The 20,114-nt window shown below is 44.0% G+C and overlaps 3 protein-coding genes across 3 annotated transcripts in view; 2 read left to right on the top strand and 1 right to left on the bottom strand.

Annotated features, from left to right (window-relative positions):
* Nucleotides 1–224: 224 nt before the first annotated feature.
* Nucleotides 225–3,789, top strand: LSM7 (LSM7 homolog, U6 small nuclear RNA associated (S. cerevisiae); the record flags this gene model as incomplete). Its single annotated transcript, XM_009583561.1, has 3 exons — nt 225–315; nt 1,837–1,908; nt 3,133–3,789. Coding segments are annotated over 3 exons (306 nt in total), but the record flags the coding sequence as incomplete, so codon positions are not given.
* Nucleotides 3,790–6,276: 2,487 nt separating this feature from the next.
* LOC104080983 (kelch-like protein 24) lies at nt 6,277–8,940 on the top strand. The gene is made up of 3 exons (XM_009583559.1): nt 6,277–7,255; nt 7,995–8,406; nt 8,628–8,940. Exons 1-3 carry the CDS (start codon nt 6,277–6,279, stop codon nt 8,938–8,940), a joined length of 1,704 nt encoding a protein of 567 aa, XP_009581854.1.
* A 3,028-nt stretch (nt 8,941–11,968) lies between these two features.
* Nucleotides 11,969–20,114, bottom strand: part of LOC104080984 (ceramide synthase 4-like) — a 12,613-nt gene continuing 4,467 nt past the window's right edge. Inside the window, exons 3-10 of the mRNA XM_009583560.1 lie at nt 19,921–20,039; nt 18,650–18,707; nt 18,062–18,112; nt 17,206–17,298; nt 15,755–15,883; nt 15,338–15,444; nt 13,129–13,273; nt 11,969–12,046 (exon numbers count right to left, since the gene is read on the bottom strand). Coding sequence (XP_009581855.1) covers nt 11,969–12,046; nt 13,129–13,273; nt 15,338–15,444; nt 15,755–15,883; nt 17,206–17,298; nt 18,062–18,112; nt 18,650–18,707; nt 19,921–20,039 — 780 coding nt within the window. The remainder of the gene's footprint in view (nt 12,047–13,128; nt 13,274–15,337; nt 15,445–15,754; nt 15,884–17,205; nt 17,299–18,061; nt 18,113–18,649; nt 18,708–19,920; nt 20,040–20,114) is intronic.

Genomic DNA, 20,114 nt, shown 5'->3' with positions numbered 1-20,114 from the left:
TGCGCGGGCCCGCCCGTCCCGTGGTGCCGACCCGCCGCCGCGCTAGTCAGCCCTGTCTTCTTGCTCTTCCTTCGCGTGGAGCTCTGCCTTGGGGCGGTTTCCGTAGCCGTATTACAAACAGCGTTATAAAAGGAAGTGTTATGGAGTATATATGTAACTGGGGGGAAGGGCGGGGCAGGGGAGGGTTCTTTTTAATTCAGATTGCCTTTGCTCCTCTCCTTTAGGATAAGGAGAAGAAGAAGAAGGAGAGTATTTTGGACCTCTCCAAATACATCGACAAAACAATCCGAGTGAAATTCCAGGGTGGGAGAGAAGGTGAGCCAGCGGTCGGCCCCGGGCCGGGGATGAGACATGTGCCTCTGCAGCATGAAACTTACTTTGCATTTTGGCGTTTTTCCTCGCTCTTTGTTTGTCGGCTTTTGTCTCCTGTGTGGTCACGTTGCTTTCTTTCAGTGAGAGACGATGAGTAGCGGGTGCTTTTATTTGTTACTGTTTGCTGTTACTGGTGTGAAGCTTATCTCCTTTAACTTTTCCATTAATCCTCTGGCTGCAGTTTTATCTTTGTGTTTCATCCGTGCACCTTTCTTTCATCTTTTATTAGTTGTCTTCAACTGTCTTGTTTCTTTTGGTTGTTTTTTTGACATTGCAAGGGTGCACTTAAGGCAGCAAAGAAACATTTACAATGAATACACCTGTCATCCCTTTCATCTCTTAACGTGCTAAGTGTGCCTGGAGTTTATAGATCGTTTCAATATATTTCACCATGTCTTTTCATCACTTTCCGAGGCTTTTACGTCGTTTCCCCCCCTTACTTGCTCCCTTGCCGTGTTTATAGCTCTCCATCCCGATACAGCTGATAGTGCCACCTGCAGACTACTTGTTTGTCTGAAAGTTAATAGCTGCGTGGGAGATGCTCGGCAGATGCTTTTGCTAAAGCAAACTCGGTTTGCTTTTAAAAATCTCAACACTCCACTGGGACCTGATGCTTACAATGTTTTGGAAGTTGCTTGGACTCCTTACTGATAAATGTGGGGTTTGGGTTTTTTTTTTGGGGGGATAGTTTTTGGGCAGTTGACAATTCCATTGAATCTATTGGTTTAGGTTTTCTTCTCAAAATTCACACCAAATTCCTTTATGATCTTCATATAACACCTGGGATTGTAAGAGTCTCTTCTTTGATTTGGGCTGTTAGCAATGATAGTAATGCTGGTAATCAACAAGTATTTTTCAAACTGGGACGTCATTCGGTGTAGTTTTGCGATTTATTTAGTGAGCAGTTGTGTGGAATCATGTTCTGTTTTAGGACAAAGTGCATGTCTGTCTGCAGTGCATTCCTATGAAGGCAGTGCTTATGCTAAAGAAATAATGTTCCAGGAGGGCACCTGGAGGATGGTTTTCTGAGGAAAACACTTCAAAATAGTACAGTCTTCCCTCTTTTTTTTTGACATACCCCTTCGCTAAGGGTATTTATTTGGTTTTGGGGTTGGGTTTGGGTTTTTTTGTGGTATGACTTGTATTGATTTGTGATGCTGAAGTATTCTTAAAATGCCCCTGAAACTGGCTGAAAACAAAAATGTTAGTGTTTTGAAGAACATTTTGAAGAATTGGTTGAAAAGCCTGTAAGTTTCAGTTGGCACAACACAAACCGGGTTCTCGTGCATTTGCACTTAGATAAAGAGGGCACTGTTTAATATCTCTGGGCTTATTTGCTTGGTAGCCTTGCTTGAAGGAGGGAACAGAGCTGGAGAGCTGAATGTGTCCTTCATGCAGTCTTGTGTTGCTCTATACCTGGGTTTGTATACCTCTAATCATTGTTTTGTGTGTGGTCTTCAATAGCAAGTGGTGTCTTGAAAGGATTTGACCCTCTTCTGAACCTTGTGCTTGATGGTACCATTGAATATATGCGAGGTAAGTAATATGCTATCTGTGTAGAAAGCTTCCCGTCCTCCCCCCGCCCCCGCCAAGAATAATTTTCTTAACAGACACCTTACAGCTCTGTGAATGAATAACCAGAAACTGCAGGTTGACATCATCCGAACTGAGACATGTTCGTGATAGTTAACTAAGTTGTAAAGAAAGGGATAAGGTAACAGAAGTTAGATTAAGCACATTCCCTGTGGTCGAACATTCTTGGTAGTCCTTGCTTGAGCTCCTCTATAACTCATTTGGTGCTCTTGTCCTCTAAAACTTGAATAAAGTAGTGTGTGTCTCTTCAGATAAGGCAATTGCCTTTGCCTTTGTTTTTACTGCTGGAGGGTTGCCGGTTTGCTCAAAGCAGGAAAAGCATCTCAGCAAGAACTCGTATCTTACTGTCTTAAACTCTGCTGTAAATGCAATTTTTGCATTTCTGTGGAACTAAAGCCTTCTATAGCTTCTTAGAGCTAATAGAGCTGTAGGGTTTTTTCTTATTTTTTGTTTCTTTTTCCCATCCAAGGATAAATACTACCATTTCCCTTTCTCCCCTCTGAAACAAAATTCATCATATGATAGCACAGCGTTTTTGAAGAGTTTTCTCTTGCCTGCTTACAAGGAAGCACCTGAAGCTTTAATTTTGCTCTTAGAAGGGAGTTTTAAAAGATGAGTGTAGTGCAATTTTATCAAATATATTGACATCTCAAGGAGGATAGAATTGGCTATTGCTGTGTTAAGTGTTTGTCTGTCTGTCCCCATCCACAGCCTTGTTTGGCTTGGTCTGGGAAGGGACCAGTGCATTCTGTACTTAGTGCATTCTGAAGTCAGAGTCTCTTTCTGATTTGCATTGATCCCAAAATGTTTGTCTATAATGGCATTTGAAATGGGGTCAGGAGCTTCTTTAATCACTTGTATGTATGGGTTTGGTTAGATGAATGAAAGGGCCTTTGAATTCTTTAAAAGATATGTGTTCTGCTTTGCATACAAAGCAAAATTCTTTATTGCTTACTGTGGCATGTGCTATTTTGAAAATTAGTGAATCAGTAACGTCTTGAAGACATCAGATATTACTGTTGCATCACTTTATTATAGTCCATGTGTTCAACAAAACAATGCAGAGACGCTTGGAAAAAAAACAGTATGTCTGTGCCTTTTGAAGTTGATGGAATTTGGTTTCTTTTCCTTGTGTTGCCATTGTAACTGTGAAGCTCTGCTTTTCAGATCCAGATGATCAATACAAATTAACAGAAGACACACGTCAGCTGGGACTTGTGGTCTGCAGAGGGACTTCTGTGGTTCTTATTTGTCCACAGGATGGAATGGAAGCTATTCCAAACCCTTTCATTCAGCAGCAAGATGGCTAATGCTTTCTTTGGATTGTCTCTGAAGACTTCAAGGGTGCAATCATCGGACAAAACTATCATTGTGTGAGAAGCTTCCTGTTTGGGGGGAGGAGTTTGAATGTGTATTTGTTAGTGTGAAAGAATGGTCAACTTTTATTTTTGTGGCTTTTCATAAATGATGAGAGGATGGGGCATGGTGTGTAAGAAGTAAGTTCTGATTTCCCCCTCTTCCCCCCCCCAATAAATGTGTAACTACATTGTTTAGAGCTGACATATTAGCTGAACGTGATATATTAGGAGAGAATATATTGTCATGGAATTGTCTGAGACCTTCTTGATCTTGTGAGTTTTGAAACAACCACATAAAATTAGTAAAGAATGCCCTGAATATTGGTTATATTATTTACATTTTTAAATACATTAAAAATGTATTTAATCTAAATTAATCTAAAGCCACAATACATTGGAACATATTTTTCTTCATCTTAGATGTCAGTAGTCAGCTGGGAAGCATTGTGTTGTAGTCTTCCTGCTGTTGAGTTCAGTCTCTTTTGCCTGCTTGCTCCAGCACATGCAGGAAAATTACTTTCCTTGTATAGTACCTTGTCATCACCTGTACAAGCTATGTAGCTAAGATGATCTTCTCTAGCACTTTTTCCAGACCTTGTGGGCTGTGATCTATGCATCAGAAGGCTCCCACATTTCTACAGAAGGATTGGACTAACTTCTAGGATGATTCTTGGCTGAGTGACATGAACCTTACAGAAGTCTCTATTTGATACTTGGAATTTTAGGGGAAGAATATTTAAGATCCTAATGTTCAGTTGTAGGCAGTGTCTGGAAATACTGCATATTTTTATATTGTAGCTATCTGCTTGTGGTTCTGCTTGTTATAACTTGATTTGTAAGTAAACATTTTTATTTCTTTTATACTGCAGAAATAGCAAGATTTGAGGATTTTTGACTGAATAAATACAAATAAATCTGTTCCTGAAAGTCTGGTTTTTAGTCTGAAAAAGTGCTCTACAGCTGACGTTGCAGTTCTCCACAGCTGTAAATCTAAATAAAATTTATTCAGGAGGTGTGTAAACACAGCAAAATCAGGAGGGACCAGATCAGAAGCTGTGCTCCACTCTAAGACAGGAAATCAATGAGAAATGACTGACAGCATCTGGTCCCTTTTCTGAGGATTGTGTATTTCTTTTAGGCATTTTAAAGACCGTCTAGTAGAGGATATGTGCCTGTAGGCTGTATGTAACCTGCTTCTGTCACCTGCTTTTTCTGAGGACCCTTTATGAGGAGACTGTGGCAGAGTAAATTGTTTTGGTGGCAGCAGCAGTCTTGTTCCCAGAGGTTGTCAAGAAAACATGCTAAGGACAGGTTGTATTGGCTGTTCATTTTGGCAACAGCACCGTACTGCCATTCATAGCCTTTTCTGGGTCAGCTCTGAAATGGATGGGAACTTGAAGTAAATAAATTCCAGTTCAATGTACCTGACTTTTCCAGCAGGCTATGAAACTAGGGACCAGTTGTCTCATGTGGCATGGTGCCTGTGTAAACTTGAGTGCTTCTGGATTTTAATCTCCTAGGGGTTCATTCTTTAAATGTTTCACAGAGCTGTCTCTAGAGTCATGCTCCTTCCAGCATAATTTGTTTCTAACACTAGAAAACTTGTTCTTCATGCAATTGCACAATTCAAAAGACATTCCTTTATTTAGAGTGTTTGGAGCAGAATTTGCTCACCATCAGCAATGTTGAACTGTCCCTTAGGTGGGAGAGAGACTGATGGTTGTTGATACCAATAACAAGCTGCACCATCTCTGCACTCTCTTGTTTCTGAGTGTAGCATCAGAAACAGACCTGCTGAAGCTCTCTTGAGTGGATTCCAGGCTCTAGATGCAGAGGGTACAGAGAGATCTGCCTGAAGACGTGTCAAGTGCATAAACTCTGGAGAGGGGCATGTTCCTAGCATTTCCTGCTAAGTTAATAGGTTGCTCAGTCTTCATTGCAAGATACATGGCTGTCCTTCTCTGCAGTGCAGACTTCTGGGTTATATTTGGGAGTCAAGTACCTGAAAATAAGAACATGAAAATGATAACTGAATTTTAAATGTGTATATGCTTTTTAAATTGGATTAATTCCTAAGTGTGACTCCTTATAAACCATTTGTAACCGCAGTTTTTCAGGAGCCTCTTCCAGAAATGCAGGAGGGAACCTCTAGGGAAAAAAGGTTTTCTTGATCCAGGTAGCACTATTTTGCTTGCTGCTCCACTGAGAAATGGGACTGAATCTTGCTGGGAATGGGCTCTTTGGGATAAGGGGCACTAGTTCAAGGTCACTATGCAAATCTCTCCACTTAATAACTTGGTCTAAACACTTTGGAAAAATTCACTGTGTGGAATCAGTGAGCTGTTCCTTGTACTATGACTGTATTTATTTAATGCATTGAGATTGAGGATGACCAAATATGTGACAGCCATCTGGGTTTGAATGGGGGCTCATTCTTTCCCCCCATCTCTTACTACAGTATAAAGTTAAATATATACTGAATACTGCAGGCAACCTGGAATTTGATATTAAACTTGAACTGATGAAGGATGTGGCTTTGGGGAAATCTGTTTTTTCCCAGGAAGTCTCAAGCTTTCCTATGTTTTTGATTTGCAGAAGTGAAAAGTATTGTAATGGCTACTTTTTTCCAAATGGGTTCAATATTCTTCTACAACTTCTTCATATTTAGTCAGTGCTTTGGAAGGTTTTGGTTGTTTCTCCTCTCTCCTCATAGTCCAGGATTTTTGCCTGGCTAACAGCTCCCCTGATTCACTGTGGTCTTACCTGGCTAAGGTAGATGCCAATTAAATCTGTATTTTTTTGGTTATACAGCTCTCCTGCTATTGCTGCTCTGAAAGCACCAGGAAAGACTGAAGAGCAAAGCAGGAGGGTAGAAAACATTCTATTTTTAGGACAAGATTGGCTTATCTTGTATTTATCCTAGCAAGGGGGATAATGTTTCCAGAGACCTCACATGAGTAAAGGCTGCGTAAGGGCTGAGTTAATTTTAACTGCCTGGCAGTCAGCACGCATGGAGCCTGCACAAGAACCAGAGGAGCTGGGATCTCAGACAGAAATGATTGCAGACACAATTCTTGAGGTTGGAGAGAGACTCTTTCAGGTCAGCCGTAGGGTACTTTCAGTACACAGTCGTTATTTTGAAGCCATGTTTTTTGGCGGGGCAAGAGAGAGCTCTGAACACCATATAGTGATCAGAGGGATTGATGCAGTGCCTTTTCAGGCGCTACTTGAGTTCACTCGCACAGCCCAAGTGCTTATAGGTCAAGAAAATGTGACTGGCTTACTGGAAACAGCTGATTTTTTTCAGTTTGACAGGGTGAAACTGTTGTGTAAGAAATTTTTGGAGAGAGAGCTGCATGTTTCCAACTGCCTGGGCCTGATGATCTACTCACAGCAATTTGCCTTTATAGAGCTGTATGTGACTGCTATGAATGTGGCTCTCACTCACTGGGGGGATGTGATGTGCCAGGAAGAGTTTAAGGCACTGCCCAAAGAAATGCTGATGCAGCTCCTAAAAAGTGATGATCTCTTCGTTCCGCGAGAAGATGTGGTTTTTGACAGTATTATGAGGTGGATAATGGAGGACCCGGCAACGAGAGAGGAAGACTTTATAGATTTGGTGGGCGAAGTCAGGGTCACTTTTCTGAGTTTATCCTTCCTCAATATCTTGGTGAAACGCAGCAAGCGCCCTGGAGAGACAGATACCTTTTCCAGATTAATAAAGAAGCTAGACAGCTGTCCTCCACTCAGCTGGCAAAATACGGAACTGCGTCCTTACGCTGGTCGGAGCTATGACACCTTATATGTCCTGGGAGGAAAGCATGACAAGGAACAGCAAGAATTATTTCTCTTTCAACCTAAAACAGGGAACTGGCAAGCCTGTTCTCCATTGCAGCGCAGGAACCTCACCCAATATGCAATGGCAGCAGTAGGTAACTTACAGAGAAGTGGAACTGAGCAAATGCAAACAGAAGTTGAGGCTTAGAGACACAAATGCAGGAATTTCAGCTGCTTCTGTAAAACTGCATTGTTCAGCGTTGCTAAAACCTCATTCATATTTGTGTTTATATTCATTCAAAGAATGGTTTTGTTTTCCTTAGTCCTGGGAGAATGTTAGGCAAAGCTGAATATTTCTTTTCATATAGCAGAAACTATTAAACTCCTTACATTAGCTTTATCTGGAGTGAGTCTAATGACTTCATTTTAAGTAGCATTTTTTTTTTTTTTTGGCCTTCTCTTTCATGGTGGTTTTGACAGATGGTGACTTCTGATTTATAGTTGCCATTAAGTAAAACTTACCATGAATGTTGTGAAATCTTCATGCTTGGAGACTTTCAAGACAGCTCAATACCATGGCTTCCCTTGGTGTTGGTGATAGTCCCATTTCAAGTGGGAGTTTGGACATGAGATTCCCAGAGGTTCTTTCCAACCAGTGTTTCTGTGATTCTGTTCAAGAGTGGGAGCAGACTTGGAAGGACTTACTGCATCCTGTAGGCCCAGCATATCTGTGCAGATTAGGAATCAAATACTGCAAACTGATACAAAGAGCAGTGATTTTCTCTGCTCATTTTGCACCTCATTGGTACAGCCCAGGGAGAAATGAGAACCCTAGTTCTCAGGAGCAATTTTTAGCTTTCCTGTAACTGATACTTTTCTCTGCTGTCTTTCCAGGGAGCTTCCTTTTTGTGACAGGAGGATATTTCCGGGATGAGTTTGTGTGGCATAGTGTGGATTGGGTGCTTATCTACAATTGCTTGGACAATAGTTGGCTGGAAGGGCCTGCCATGAAGAAGTCCCGCAATAGCCATTGTGCAGTAGGAGCAGGGCTCTACTTGTATGTACTTGGAGGGAGCACAGATGAAGGGATAATCCCAGCAGTGGAGCGCATGGCTTTGATGGAGTCAGAGTGGGAAAGCATGAGTCCTATGGCTCAACCTGTGGAGAGAGGAGATGCGGTCAGTGTGGGAACCAGGATCTATGTTGTCTGTGGCCTGGATAAAAATGGACACATATATGATGGAGTGCAAAGGCTGAACACAGAGACGGACATCTGGGATGTCATCTCATTCTCCCCGCTTCCAAGGTAAGAAATAATCTTCTGGGACCTGGCAGGAGAAAAAAGGTTCTAGTGTTGGTCCTGCTCCAAGAAGAGGTTGGACTGGAGAAATCCAGAAGTCCTGTCCCACCAACACTTCTGTGATTCTCTGTTTAAATGGGACACTTGATATGAGGATCAAGTTGCACTGAATATTTCAGGGGCTAGATCTTTCTATTGATTCTGATCAAGGGTTTCTTCTCTCCCAGGTATGACCTCTGCATCACATCACTGAATGGTGCTCTGTACACCATAGGAGGGGGAGCTTTTCGATTTGATGTGGAGACAGATGAATGGACCCAGGTGGATGAGGAATGCTTGACCCAGAAGTTCTTCATGGGATGCAGCACTGTGAATGGACGAATTTATCTCCTCGGACAGAGGAAGGGGAACAGTGCCCTGCCTGTTGTAGTCCTCTTTGATCCCTACGTTGATATGTGCCAAGTCATAGATAACAAACTCCCTTGCCCCCTTCCTATTCATGGGTGTGTCTCTGTGCGAAGATTTGATACATGGGCATGAGCGATGCCAGATCCAGCATAACCAAAAAGAAAAAGTCATGTGCTTTACAGCTGATGGGAGTTAGATTGTGTCAAGTTTGGTCTGTGAAATTTCTAATTTTGAAAATAGATCTGTTCCTTGGTAACTTTGTCTTTTTTTCTATCTGGCAAATGAACTTGAAGCAAAAGCCAGTGAAACCTTTGTGTCTACACAAAGGTTGCAGGTCATTATTGGAAGTAGTGGTCAGCATTGTTGTGGTACATGAACTCCTCAGGGTTGATGCTAAATAAAGGGGTGCTCTGACCTTTAACCTCGGTGGCTCTCTGTCCTTTGAACAGCTGGGAGAGACAGGAAAGTCAGTGCATCAGTGTTAAAAAATATTGTAGGAGTAAAATAATAAATCAAATTCAAAGGAATTTTTCTAACTCTGGAAACAATAATCTCCACTTAGAAAGTGAAAAAAAAAAAAAAAAGCCCAAAAAACCCCCACAACCACCCACTGCAGTCAAGCCATACCCAGTATCAGTATCATTTTAGCCTGAAATAAGCAGGTTTCCCAGGTTATGTAATTATGGCTAAAATTACCTTTATTCCAGGCTGGAGAGCACCACAGAAGAAGGGAGGCTTTCTGGATTTATGCGTTCAGGTATGTGATGATAACCATTTGCAAACTGGGGCATTTAAGAGTCTTGCTTCAGTTTCCTTAGTCCCCTTTGGGTTTATTGCTGTACAGACCCAGAATAAAAATCCCCATCCCAAAGCACTGAAAAGAGGGTACAAGGAGCAGGGACCTGCATGTGGCCTTAATTAAAGACTGCATATGAGGAAGAGGGTGTGATGGGCAGGACTATGGACTTAGCAAAGCAATAGGGGATAGATCTCCAAGGGTGCTCAGGGCTCCTGAGGATGGACCAGCTGAGAGAATGGCTGCCACGTGAGTCTGCTTGACTGGACGAGAAGGGGAGAGTGCAACAGTACCGACCTGGAAGGCTGCACTGCAAGCGTTGCTGTCATCTGTGTTAGCAGAGTCTGTTCTTTGATGTGACGCAGCAACACTGAAAGGAAAATGTACTTAAGAGAGTTCCTGAGCTGAATGATTATCATCTCTGGAGAATGGGGGAGGCCTTAAAAACCGAGAGGTGTTGGTTTAAAGCAACCCTACCAGTGAGAACTATGTCAAGATGGCAGGAGCTACTCTATCCAGGTCTGCAAATGTGGAGCCCTCTCAATCCAGGCTGGCTTCCACTCCTTGGCTCTAGTCCATCTATCAGCCTCCAGCCAGGCTGTGGCATTGCCAGCTCCATGAGCTGAGAGCAGAGTTGATGCTTCCCCCGTGATGAGGCTGGCAGCAATGGAAGGTTCTTTGAGTCAGATGGCCAGTGGTACTCTTGTGCCCTGAAGCTATATAAGTCTTTTAAAAGCTGAGATTCTTGTGTATCATTTGGGGCTTTAAAAGAAAGCGGCATCCTTGATGGACAGGGTGAAATAATTCCTGGGCGAACCCCTACACCCAACAGGTATTCTAATGAAGGGTCTTGCACTCCCAGCAAAGTACAGCTAGACAGGGCTAGGCAACATCCTTCTCAAGGCCAGCGTACCACAGAGATAGGTAGTTGACTGCCTTTCAGCATTGCTTCCTGCAGATCTGAATGTCAAAATCCTTCAAGGGAATGCTGGCTCAGTTCCTTCTGCCTTTCTCTCGCACATCTTTCCTGACTTTATTTATATTTTGCCTTGCATAGGTCAGATGTGGGAGATGGACCATGGTTCTTCACAGCAGTGTATTGTAGTTACACCAGCCTTCATTCTCCACCTCTTTGCATTTCTCAGAAACAGTTTCCCCTAGTATTTGTGTAAAATGTGTCAGACCCCTTGGAAGCATACTTAAAGCCTGACTAGAAAACATGTTTTAAAGACAGTATTTGCAGGTTTCTGTATATTGTTTATGGACATATATATGTATATGTAGATTTATCTGTCCTTTGCATTTTCTGAACCTTTGAGTTAGCAGTGATGTCAGACCTCCAGCAAGTTTCTAAAAAGATTTCCCTACTGACATAAGATCTGATATTCTAAAAAACTTCTGCATCGTGCAAAATCTAGGTAAAACAGACTCTTTAGGTGTAATTCATTTTTATATTGACTTTAAATTTTATGTTCTACTACATATTCTGAAAATTACATCAGATAGAATATATTACAAGGTAAAAAGTCATCCAACCCCTAAACTATCCCATTAAAATGTCAGTATTGTAACACTTACTTTCCAATTTTGAACATGAAACCTCAACAAAATGAATACATCCCTATGGAAAGTTTCCATTTAGACTAAATTATAATTTCTGGTGGAAAAGTCTGCTTTTGGAAGAGTTTCAGTTGCTTTCAATTTTAGGAGCCTTCTCTCTGAGTAGATACTCAGTTAGCAAAATCTTTTAGACACATGAGCTATTTTGTATAATTCATATAGCAAACACAGCTTGTATTGTATTGGCTTATTTGCAGAAATGGTTTATCCTTCCCCAAAGCCTGACCATTTTATACTATACAACTGAAAACTTATTTGCCACTTAAGCTAGTGTCTTTCACATGCAAGTCCTTTCATGAGGTGGCTGGCAATGACTGCCAGTATCTTCTGAAATTGCAAGTCAATTAAATCTTCAGCAGTTGTGATTTATTATCTCATGAACCTATGGGAAGGTTTTGAGATAACCACAGTTAGGTGTCATAACTTCAGCAGCTTGTTCAACCCCTCTTCTCCTGTTTACCGTGAGACTTTGGCTGGTAGACCTTTTTTTCCCTGGATAAATTATCATAGAGTAGTAGTAAAAGAATGGTCCCAGCAGGAGAAGTGAAGAAAACATCTCCTAAAGTGACTTAACTGCCTGTAAAAGCTACGATGAAATTAACTTCCTTCTAGACATTGGATGATGCCTCAGGCAGCCTGCTGTGAAGCCATCTGTCAGCCTGTCTGGCCCCCCCCCAGGTCCTATTCAGCTGCGCTGCTTTTAAGAGTCTGCCCGGCTCTTGGTGTTCTGCAGTGAGACCTGCGTTATTCTCTGTTATTTGCCAGATCCTCTGCTTCGCTCCTGTCACTTTCCTCGGTGTCACTTCTGGCATCTTTTCTTTTCTGTGGGAAAGAAAGACAATTTAAATGAGCTGTAAAACCTGTATCATGGTATATATTGGAAGGGACTAGTCCTGTTTTCGTTCACAGCACTGGTGTGTTAACCTGACAGCTAAAATAAAAATAACAGGCGTGATCATGTCCTTAAAGCCAGTGTTGCAATTGTCCCTGCAGTGGGAAGTTGACTTAAACTGCCAAAGGTTGACTTTGTTACGGTTTCACCTAACTTTTGAATGCTTTTTTTGTCACCCTAATAATGTTTTTGTAATGTGACCTTCTGAAAATAAGTTAGTATTTATTCTACATGTAGTTATTCTGCATATTTTCCTGTGCAGTTTATTACTGTCGAAGCTCTGAAAGTCAACACTTATTTGTCCAATGAGCATATGGACTGGTCTCCTCATTTTGTAATCATCTACAAACTTGGTGAGAGTATGCTGCATCATTTCCTCCAGAAAAACTGTTTTTTCTTTTAATTTAGCTTCAATGAAGGGGTAGTTCAAGGTAAGCTGAAGGCATAACACCAACGCCGCAGTGGGTTTTTTCCTGGCCATGGATCCCCAAAGCCTTCAGAAATCTACTCAGAGGCTACTACGATGCCATCTGCTTACATTAGCAAGGCAGGCCAGGGAACTGGTGTCTCTGACGACAAGGTTTCTTCCAATGATCCCTGGCATGCATCAAAAGCCTGTGGAGTGCACCCAAAACTCAGAGGTGCGAATACACAGTGTGCTATCTACCAGGCTTACCTGATTGCTCCTTCCTTACTCTACTTTGGACATACCAACAGGTTCCTATTCTCCCAAACTACATACCGAGAAGCTGTTAGGCAGTGAGGAGAAAGGACTGTGGATGGCTCCCATGTCACTAAGATACAGCTGCAAACTACAAGTGAACTGCTGCTCTGATCTCCGTGAGCAAAGGTATCCACACAACTCCCACCACGTGACTTAAGAAGCTCTCAGGCTGTTTATTGGGCAGTCCCATTTCTCCCACCCCTTCCCTGCAGACATGCAGGAGTCACCCTGGATCTCATGGTCTTTCATGAGTAGTGGTAGCACAGAGAAGACAAAGATTTTTCATACCGCACCATGGAGGATGACACCGAAGATCATGTGGATGATTAGATAGGACCAGAAAATGTGTAACAATTGCAGGATCATCAGGAAAGTGTTTATCAGACAGGTTATGAGAAACAACTGAAATTTTGTCACAAAGTAATAGTATGTGCTGTGGGAAAGAGAGAGGGAGAACAAATCAGAAGACACAAGACTAAAGCAGGCCAAGTACCTTCACACTTACAAGGTTCAAGTGTCTTTCTGGACAGCTACTTGGCTCATGTGTCTCCAGGGCAGAGCAGAGCTGTGCTAGGACTGCACCATCAGGCTTCATGCTCTGCCCAGCTCTTGCAAAGCATGTCCCAGGTCCCAAGGACCTGCAGAAACTGTATTAAAATCACCAACAATGTCATACTCTTTGCAGACAGGTTGGTTATTGGAAACCTGCAATGCTTCCCAGAACAAGCAGGAACCGGCAGCATTTCTCCTAAAATAAGTCTGGGGAGGAGCAATGGAAAAAAATTAAACCATAAGGGGACCTGGCCACTGGCACTTAAATAAAAAGATTATAAATGAATTTTTAATGTTAGGGAAGAGTTGAGGGTACAGATGAGCAGTTGGGCAGGGCATTATTTTTGGCAGAAGTCACAGAAACTGTATCATCAGTGACGGGGTCAGAAGGGAGGAAAGCACTGGTTTGGAAATGGAGAGCAGACAGAACAGAGAGCAGTTCAGCGCAGGAGAGAAATGACAAATGCTAGTATGTGTCCTCCTCCTCAAGTTATCTAAGACATGAAATCTAAGACATGTTGGAAGCTGGGAAACGTTGTTGGATATAGTGTGTATTTGCTCTGCTCTTGTCTTCCTAGACATCTGCTGCTTGCTGCTGATGCAGACAGGTGCTGATCTAGATGGACCCTTGGTCTGATTTGGGACATCTGTTATCTTTGTCCTTAGGCTATGATACAGCAGGTTGAGATACTGGGGCTTGACTTTTTGCAGTGGAGACAACTGAAGTCATGGTAATTCTAGTTTCTTTCTCAGGAAAGTTGCCTCAAGCTTTTATTGCTTTTCTCTCTAAGGGAGCCATTTCATCACCAGAATCTGGGACTTGTTATGCAAAGTCAGCCTCACAGGCATCCAAACTAGATGGCAGCAGGACCAAAATTCAAAACTCAGCATTTTCAGTGCTGATATGGAGCCAGGGCAGGAGAAGAGGACACCATGCAGACTTGTCCCTATGTGTATATAACATGTCCCATTTTAAAAATTCTTCTGGGTGTAATAAATTAAATGTTTGGTTTTCAAAGAAAACAGAAAGCTTAGACTATAATGCAAGTGTTGTGGAATGAGTTTCTGGGAAGTTAACTGGGATCTGCTTTTCCAGGCGACTTGGCAGTGGTAAAGAAAGGGGAACAATTTCAGCATAGTTAAAGGCTGGGAGTGTAGTCAGATATGTGTAGGCAAAAGCCATTCTCCAAGACGGGTGTCTGTGTGTGGCTTCTGGAGGTATTATGCTAATACCCTCCCAGCATGTCAAGTATCCTACCTCCTGAATCCTTAGCTTGTACTCATGATTTTCTTGTTTTATTTCAAATAGCTGGTGGGTCACCTTAAATTACTACGCCATTGTTTCTATATTAATTTTATCTTAATAGAGCTTTGAGCACGCCTTTCTTAGTCTGCTAAGAAATTCTTAGGAAATTCTAACCAGTGTTAGGTTAGGTTTCTCTTGTAGGAACCAGTGTTTGCAACAGAAGGAGGCCACTTCCTACACACTGGGAAGGTCTTGAGCAGGAGTAGAGGAGAAGAAGGATTAACCTCAGACTGTGGTGGGGATGGCTTTAGGAGGATGGAGAAAGACAGTCCTAAAACATTCCCAGTGCCACAATAGTTCATGAGAAGTCAGCTGCTGTGGCTGCATGTAAGCATCTCATCACAGCATGAGAGAGAGCCCCAGGTGAGAGACAGTCCCCGCCTAGGAGAGACGGCGAGAGCATGGGAATGGAAGGGCAGAGGCTGTGGCTCTAGATTAATTTAGTTAATTAATTAATTATTATAGTTAAAACCCTGGGGTTTTTTTCTTGGGTTCCTCAGTTCCAGTTGGATTAATCTTTGAGCTTACCTGTAGTGTCCTGTTCCCTACTTTTCTTCCCCTCGGCACAGAGGGTCATCTCTCCAGAAGCATAAATAGTGCATAACACCCATGTTCAGAGAACATTAAAATGTAACTCACATTAACGGGAAAAAGACAAGCCGGGAGATGATGAAAACCACAGCGAAAACAATAAAGACTGCTTCACAGACCCGCTTCCATTTCATGTAATGGAGCATCTTGGCAAGCTGTAGAGAGACAAATTGCCATATGTCCTGTGTGCCTGTGTTCTCCTTCTAGGAGGCTGAGGGATTTCCCATGTCCTGCAAGGGTTACCAGGCTTGTGGGGATGGGTCCCAGTCCCTGTGCACTTGCTTACTTTTCCCCAAGAGCAGTAAATCTGATACTTCCTAAATGCACTGGCACTATAGTACACATATAATACAGTATTGTGTGGGCCACCGCATCCACACGTGTCATGTGTAGTAAGGCACACAGTTCCCAGTGCTACCCACAGACATGAGCACAGATCTGCATTTCCGGGTGAGGGTAACTCACCTCTAAAATATAATCGGAGGCATCATGGACCAGCATGACTATCATCCCAAACCGTATAAGATTGGCACAGTAGGAGACAAAGATCAGAGTGATGGTGGCGATGTGGTGGATGATCTGTTCCTTAAAGTCCTGGCATAAGAAGAGAGAATTGTGTGTCAGTCCTGTTCCTGGATGCTGCTGCCTCATGAGGACATGTCAAACACCTCGACAAAGCATCAGTGCTCCCCACCGTGCTACAGCTTTCTGAGGTCCTGCACAATCCCAAGAAGAATTAACATCTTTATGCCCAGTTTATGGAAACCCAGATAACTACCAGTGAGGTACATATAGGTGCAAACACGCTAGAAGACAGATTTTGTAAATTTTCCAGGAATCAATCTGCCCTTACAAAGTTCCTTTCTTAACACCCCATATTTTCCTCCCAGACCCCGCCACTGTATATTTAAGAGCTTTTTGTGATGACAGTAGATTGCCCTTGGCCTGGGGCAATTGCTATCCACTAGCCATATCAGAGGCAGCTCTTCAACCTTCCTGTGCTGCCCATGGAGAGGGACAAATGGAGATGGACTGGAGATACTACAGCTGGGGAATATGCCTTCTCACATGCCTCATGTAAAGAGAGGACCTTCCTGGGTGGTTCATGCCTGCATGGACAAATCTGTACATGCAAAAAGGCAATTCTTTGAGGTATGAGAAAATGACTCCTGAGTGCTCTGTGGAGGGATCGGGAAGGACAGCTCTGGCTCTGGCCCAGGGAGGATCACTGCCAGGCGGTGGGTTCCTGCTTCTTCTGGGAAGCATTGCAGGTGTCCAATAACTGGCCTGTCTGCAAAGACTATTGCAGCGTTGGTAATTTTAATACAGAATTTCTGCAGGTCTCTGAAGGGAAATGGGATTGTCAAATTAAACAATCAAATGAAGCTGAGGTTGAACCTCAGCTTGTGTAGTTGAACTGCACAGCTCTGTGCAGTCTCCACTGCAGAACGAGGGGAGGGCAATGGTGGATGCTGGATCCATGGGTCCCAGGAGGTCACCTCATCCCGTGCTGCCACACATGCATCTACAGGATCCTCATCACAACAGCCCAGCTCCTTCCCAGCAGGAGGACACAGCCCTCTGGTTCAGGCAACACCTGAGACCAGAGCTGGGAAGGGCCATGATGCCATGTCCACCCAGCAGCTGTCCCTTGGCCAGGCGTGGGGACCTCATGTTAGCCCCCAGCGCTTCCCCAGCCTAGCAGGCAGGAAGGCCACGCTGCACACGAGCAGGACCCAACGTAAGGTGCAATGGTGGGATATGAGAACTGCAGGGAGCTCATGTGCTCAGGGATCTTCACAGCAGCATGTGTGCCTTGCCCTTTGCACCCCCAGGGAGCTTAACAGCAGGAGGGGAGACCCTCATGGCGGGGGCTGACCAAGCTAGTGGGTTGCGGTTGTGCTGCTGTCACTCACCTTCCTCTTCATGTCGAAGGGCAGGGTGGCCACCAGCGAGCAGTAGAAGGAGAGCTCCAGCAGGTAGTACCAGCCCAATGCAGGCAGGAGAGGCTGCGAGACAAGCGACAGGCAGCATGACATCCCTGCCTAGCCCTGGGGGACAGGAGAGGGGAAGGGTCTTCCCAGGCAAAGCCCCTTCATTCAACTTGCATTTGGGACAGCAGGGCTTGGTCATGCCTAAATTTTCATGTTCCCCATGACTGAACTCTTTGCCGATGCACTGTGAAGCCTGGTCCAAAGCCAGGACCAGCCCTGGCCAGACTGCAGAGGGACAGAGAGGAGCCAGGGTCTCCCCTCTGTAGCGGGTCGGACACCTCTCATCTCCATCCCTGCTTCAAGAGTTCAAGGGATGTCCTGACCACCTGGTCCCTTTTGTGGCCACACACACAGAGCCGCTTCCAGCCAGGCTTGGGTTACAGAGAAACTCGTTGAGAAGATGTGCCTGTTCAGGGCAGAGACTCTCCATCTGCTATCATAAGGAGTGCCTATGAGGAGCCTGTTGAGAAGACAGAGCTAAGCTGTTCACCATGGTGCATGGTGCAAGGATAAGTGACAGTAGGCATATGTTGAAACAAGAGAGGTGGATGCAAGGAGGAACTTTTTCATCATGAGGGCAGTCAAACAGTGGAATAGGTTGCCCAGAGAGATTGTGCTGTCTCTATCCTTGAAGGTTTTCAAAAATAGACTGGAGAAAGCCCTGGATAACCTGGTCTGATCTCGCAGCTGAGCTCTGCGAACAGGAGGTTGGACAAGAGACTTCCTGGTCCCCCTTCCAATATGAATTATCCTGTGATTCCATGTCCTTGCTGCTCACCTGTTGTGGAAATCTCAGCCAGCACACGGTGTGGTCCCAAAACCAGGGCTTCTATACAGAGAGAAGGCAGCAGTAAGAACCCATAGCCTTTTAACGACACATAGTGACCATGTGAAGAAGTACTTCAAGAAGTCAGTATGCCCATGCTAGACCCAATCCGCCTTTGAGCTTTGGAAAAAGTGGTTGGCAAAATGCATTTGTCATTAGTGAATGCACAGGATGTCACACAGAGGGTCTCAATATGGGCAGCAGCCGCAGCCACAGCCACAGCCAGGGTCTGCTCTTGGCTGAGATGCAAGGGCTGTGTGTGGGTATCAGTGTGGAATCACTTAATGATCTAAGACAAAGAGAAAACCATGGTAACATCACTGACACCTAACCAGGGAAAGGGGGATTGTTCTGCTGGATCAGGATTGGGGATGGTTCTGCTCCATGCCCCTGAATTTGTCCTTCTTTGGCTTTGGACCCATAGTCATGGCCACACATGATCTTTGGATGGGCTGTTTGAAATGGTGGGACCTCATTTGCGATGAACAAGGAACCCCTGAAAGGTGTCACTCTACAGCATCACCCTGCTCACATACTTACATCATACAGGAGAGCCAGCCCAGAGAAGAATGAGGTGAAATAGAATGTAAATCTCCAGCTAAAACAGAAAAAACAAGGAATTAAGACTTCCTCCAGAATTGGAATAGCTCCCTAGGCTATGCCCAGGACACTGCAAAGCCCACAGGGGAACTTATGCTTGTTTGGACAGGGATTTGCAGAACCTCAGCTCTGTTCGCACATGCATGCATGTGCTGTTAAGGCAACAGGGTATTCACAGCCCACACAGGCTCTGCTGTGATCCACGCTCTACCCAAATTCCTGGCATACTCCACCAGCATTAAACAGGATGCAGCATGACTACCAAGATGCCTCTGCCTGTCTCCTTTTGTTATGTGGGTGTTTGTAGATCACCTATGCAAATACTTATATACCACAGCCTGTGGAAGGCACCTAATTTTTCCCCAGTGATGGCACAGGAATACCGAGGGTTTTATTAATTTCCTCAGAAATGCTGCAGTGTGGAGCACTGAGCAAGCTTTCAGGAGGAGAATATTTTTTAAAAAGTGTAATAACAGGATTCAAGCACTGAATAATTTACTTTTCAGAGGGAGAGGGAGAGTAGATCTCGTACCTGATGGGGGTCTTTGTGTACATACAGCATTAAACCTCAAGCTGAGAACCTGAGATAACCTGATTCTTTTGATCGAGACACTTGGTGACTCCTCCCGCCACTCTGACTGACATATGCAGGAAGATTTCATATGAGAGCGCAAGTAGCTTGAGGAAAAGGAATGCTATGAAAATTTCCGTGCTTTCTGGTGTTTTTCAGTTTTTACCTCCCTCTGTTCATGGCTTGCACTGCCTACTAACTGCACTTCATGGATTTATTTTATGCCCAACGATCCATGCTGAGAATATTTTAAAATTTTAATTTCGTATCAAGATCATCTTGAAAAGAAGTTTGATGCATTTTGCAAATGGTGTTGCTGCTCAAAATCCCTCCAGCATCTGAGATTTAAACCTGATCTACATCAAGGCCAGTGGATTCTTTTGAAGCAACTTTAACTTTTTAAAGTTAAAAGTGAAAAGGAAGGAAGGATGAAGCTGGTGGAGCTGCATGGTGGCTCTGTCGCCAGTGCATGCAGTGGTGGGACCCAGCCTCATGGTACAAAATCTCCTTTCGCAGCCACAGCTGGCAGTGGGCTCCTCTGGGACTGTGTTTGGGGCTAAGGACAGGGCAGGGGATGCTGATGGTGTACAGACCTTGTTGGAGGTCTCCATCACCAAAAAGCCTCTGCTGGCCCACCTACCTGGTCTCACAGAACTTCTTCATCAACCTGGGCCGGTCCTGGGCCCGCCGGTGCCGGAACCAGGTCTCCACCTTTCTGACCGGCAGGTCACTTTGCTTGACCAGTGAAATCAGGTCCCCCTAGAAAACAGAGCAGGGAAGCAGGACTCAGCCTTCCTAAGGCTGTCTGTCCCCATGTGGGTGGAAGAGCTGCAT

This window comes from Fulmarus glacialis, unplaced genomic scaffold (genome assembly GCF_000690835.1).
Source record: "Fulmarus glacialis isolate BGI_N327 unplaced genomic scaffold, ASM69083v1 scaffold338, whole genome shotgun sequence".
In the NCBI taxonomy this organism is placed as follows: domain Eukaryota; kingdom Metazoa; phylum Chordata; class Aves; order Procellariiformes; family Procellariidae; genus Fulmarus; species Fulmarus glacialis.
Note: the sequence above shows the minus strand (reverse complement) of the source record. Positions and strands in the feature narration are given on the sequence as shown.

Coding starts and splice junctions, on each gene's coding strand:
- LOC104080983 (XM_009583559.1), top strand. CDS start 6,277: ATGAGTAAAGGCTGCGTAAGGGCTGAGTTAATTTTAACTGCCTGGCAG. Junction 7,256..7,994: donor ATATGCAATGGCAGCAGTAG/GTAACTTACAGA, acceptor CTGTCTTTCCAG/GGAGCTTCCTTTTTGTGACA. Junction 8,407..8,627: donor TCATTCTCCCCGCTTCCAAG/GTAAGAAATAAT, acceptor CTTCTCTCCCAG/GTATGACCTCTGCATCACAT.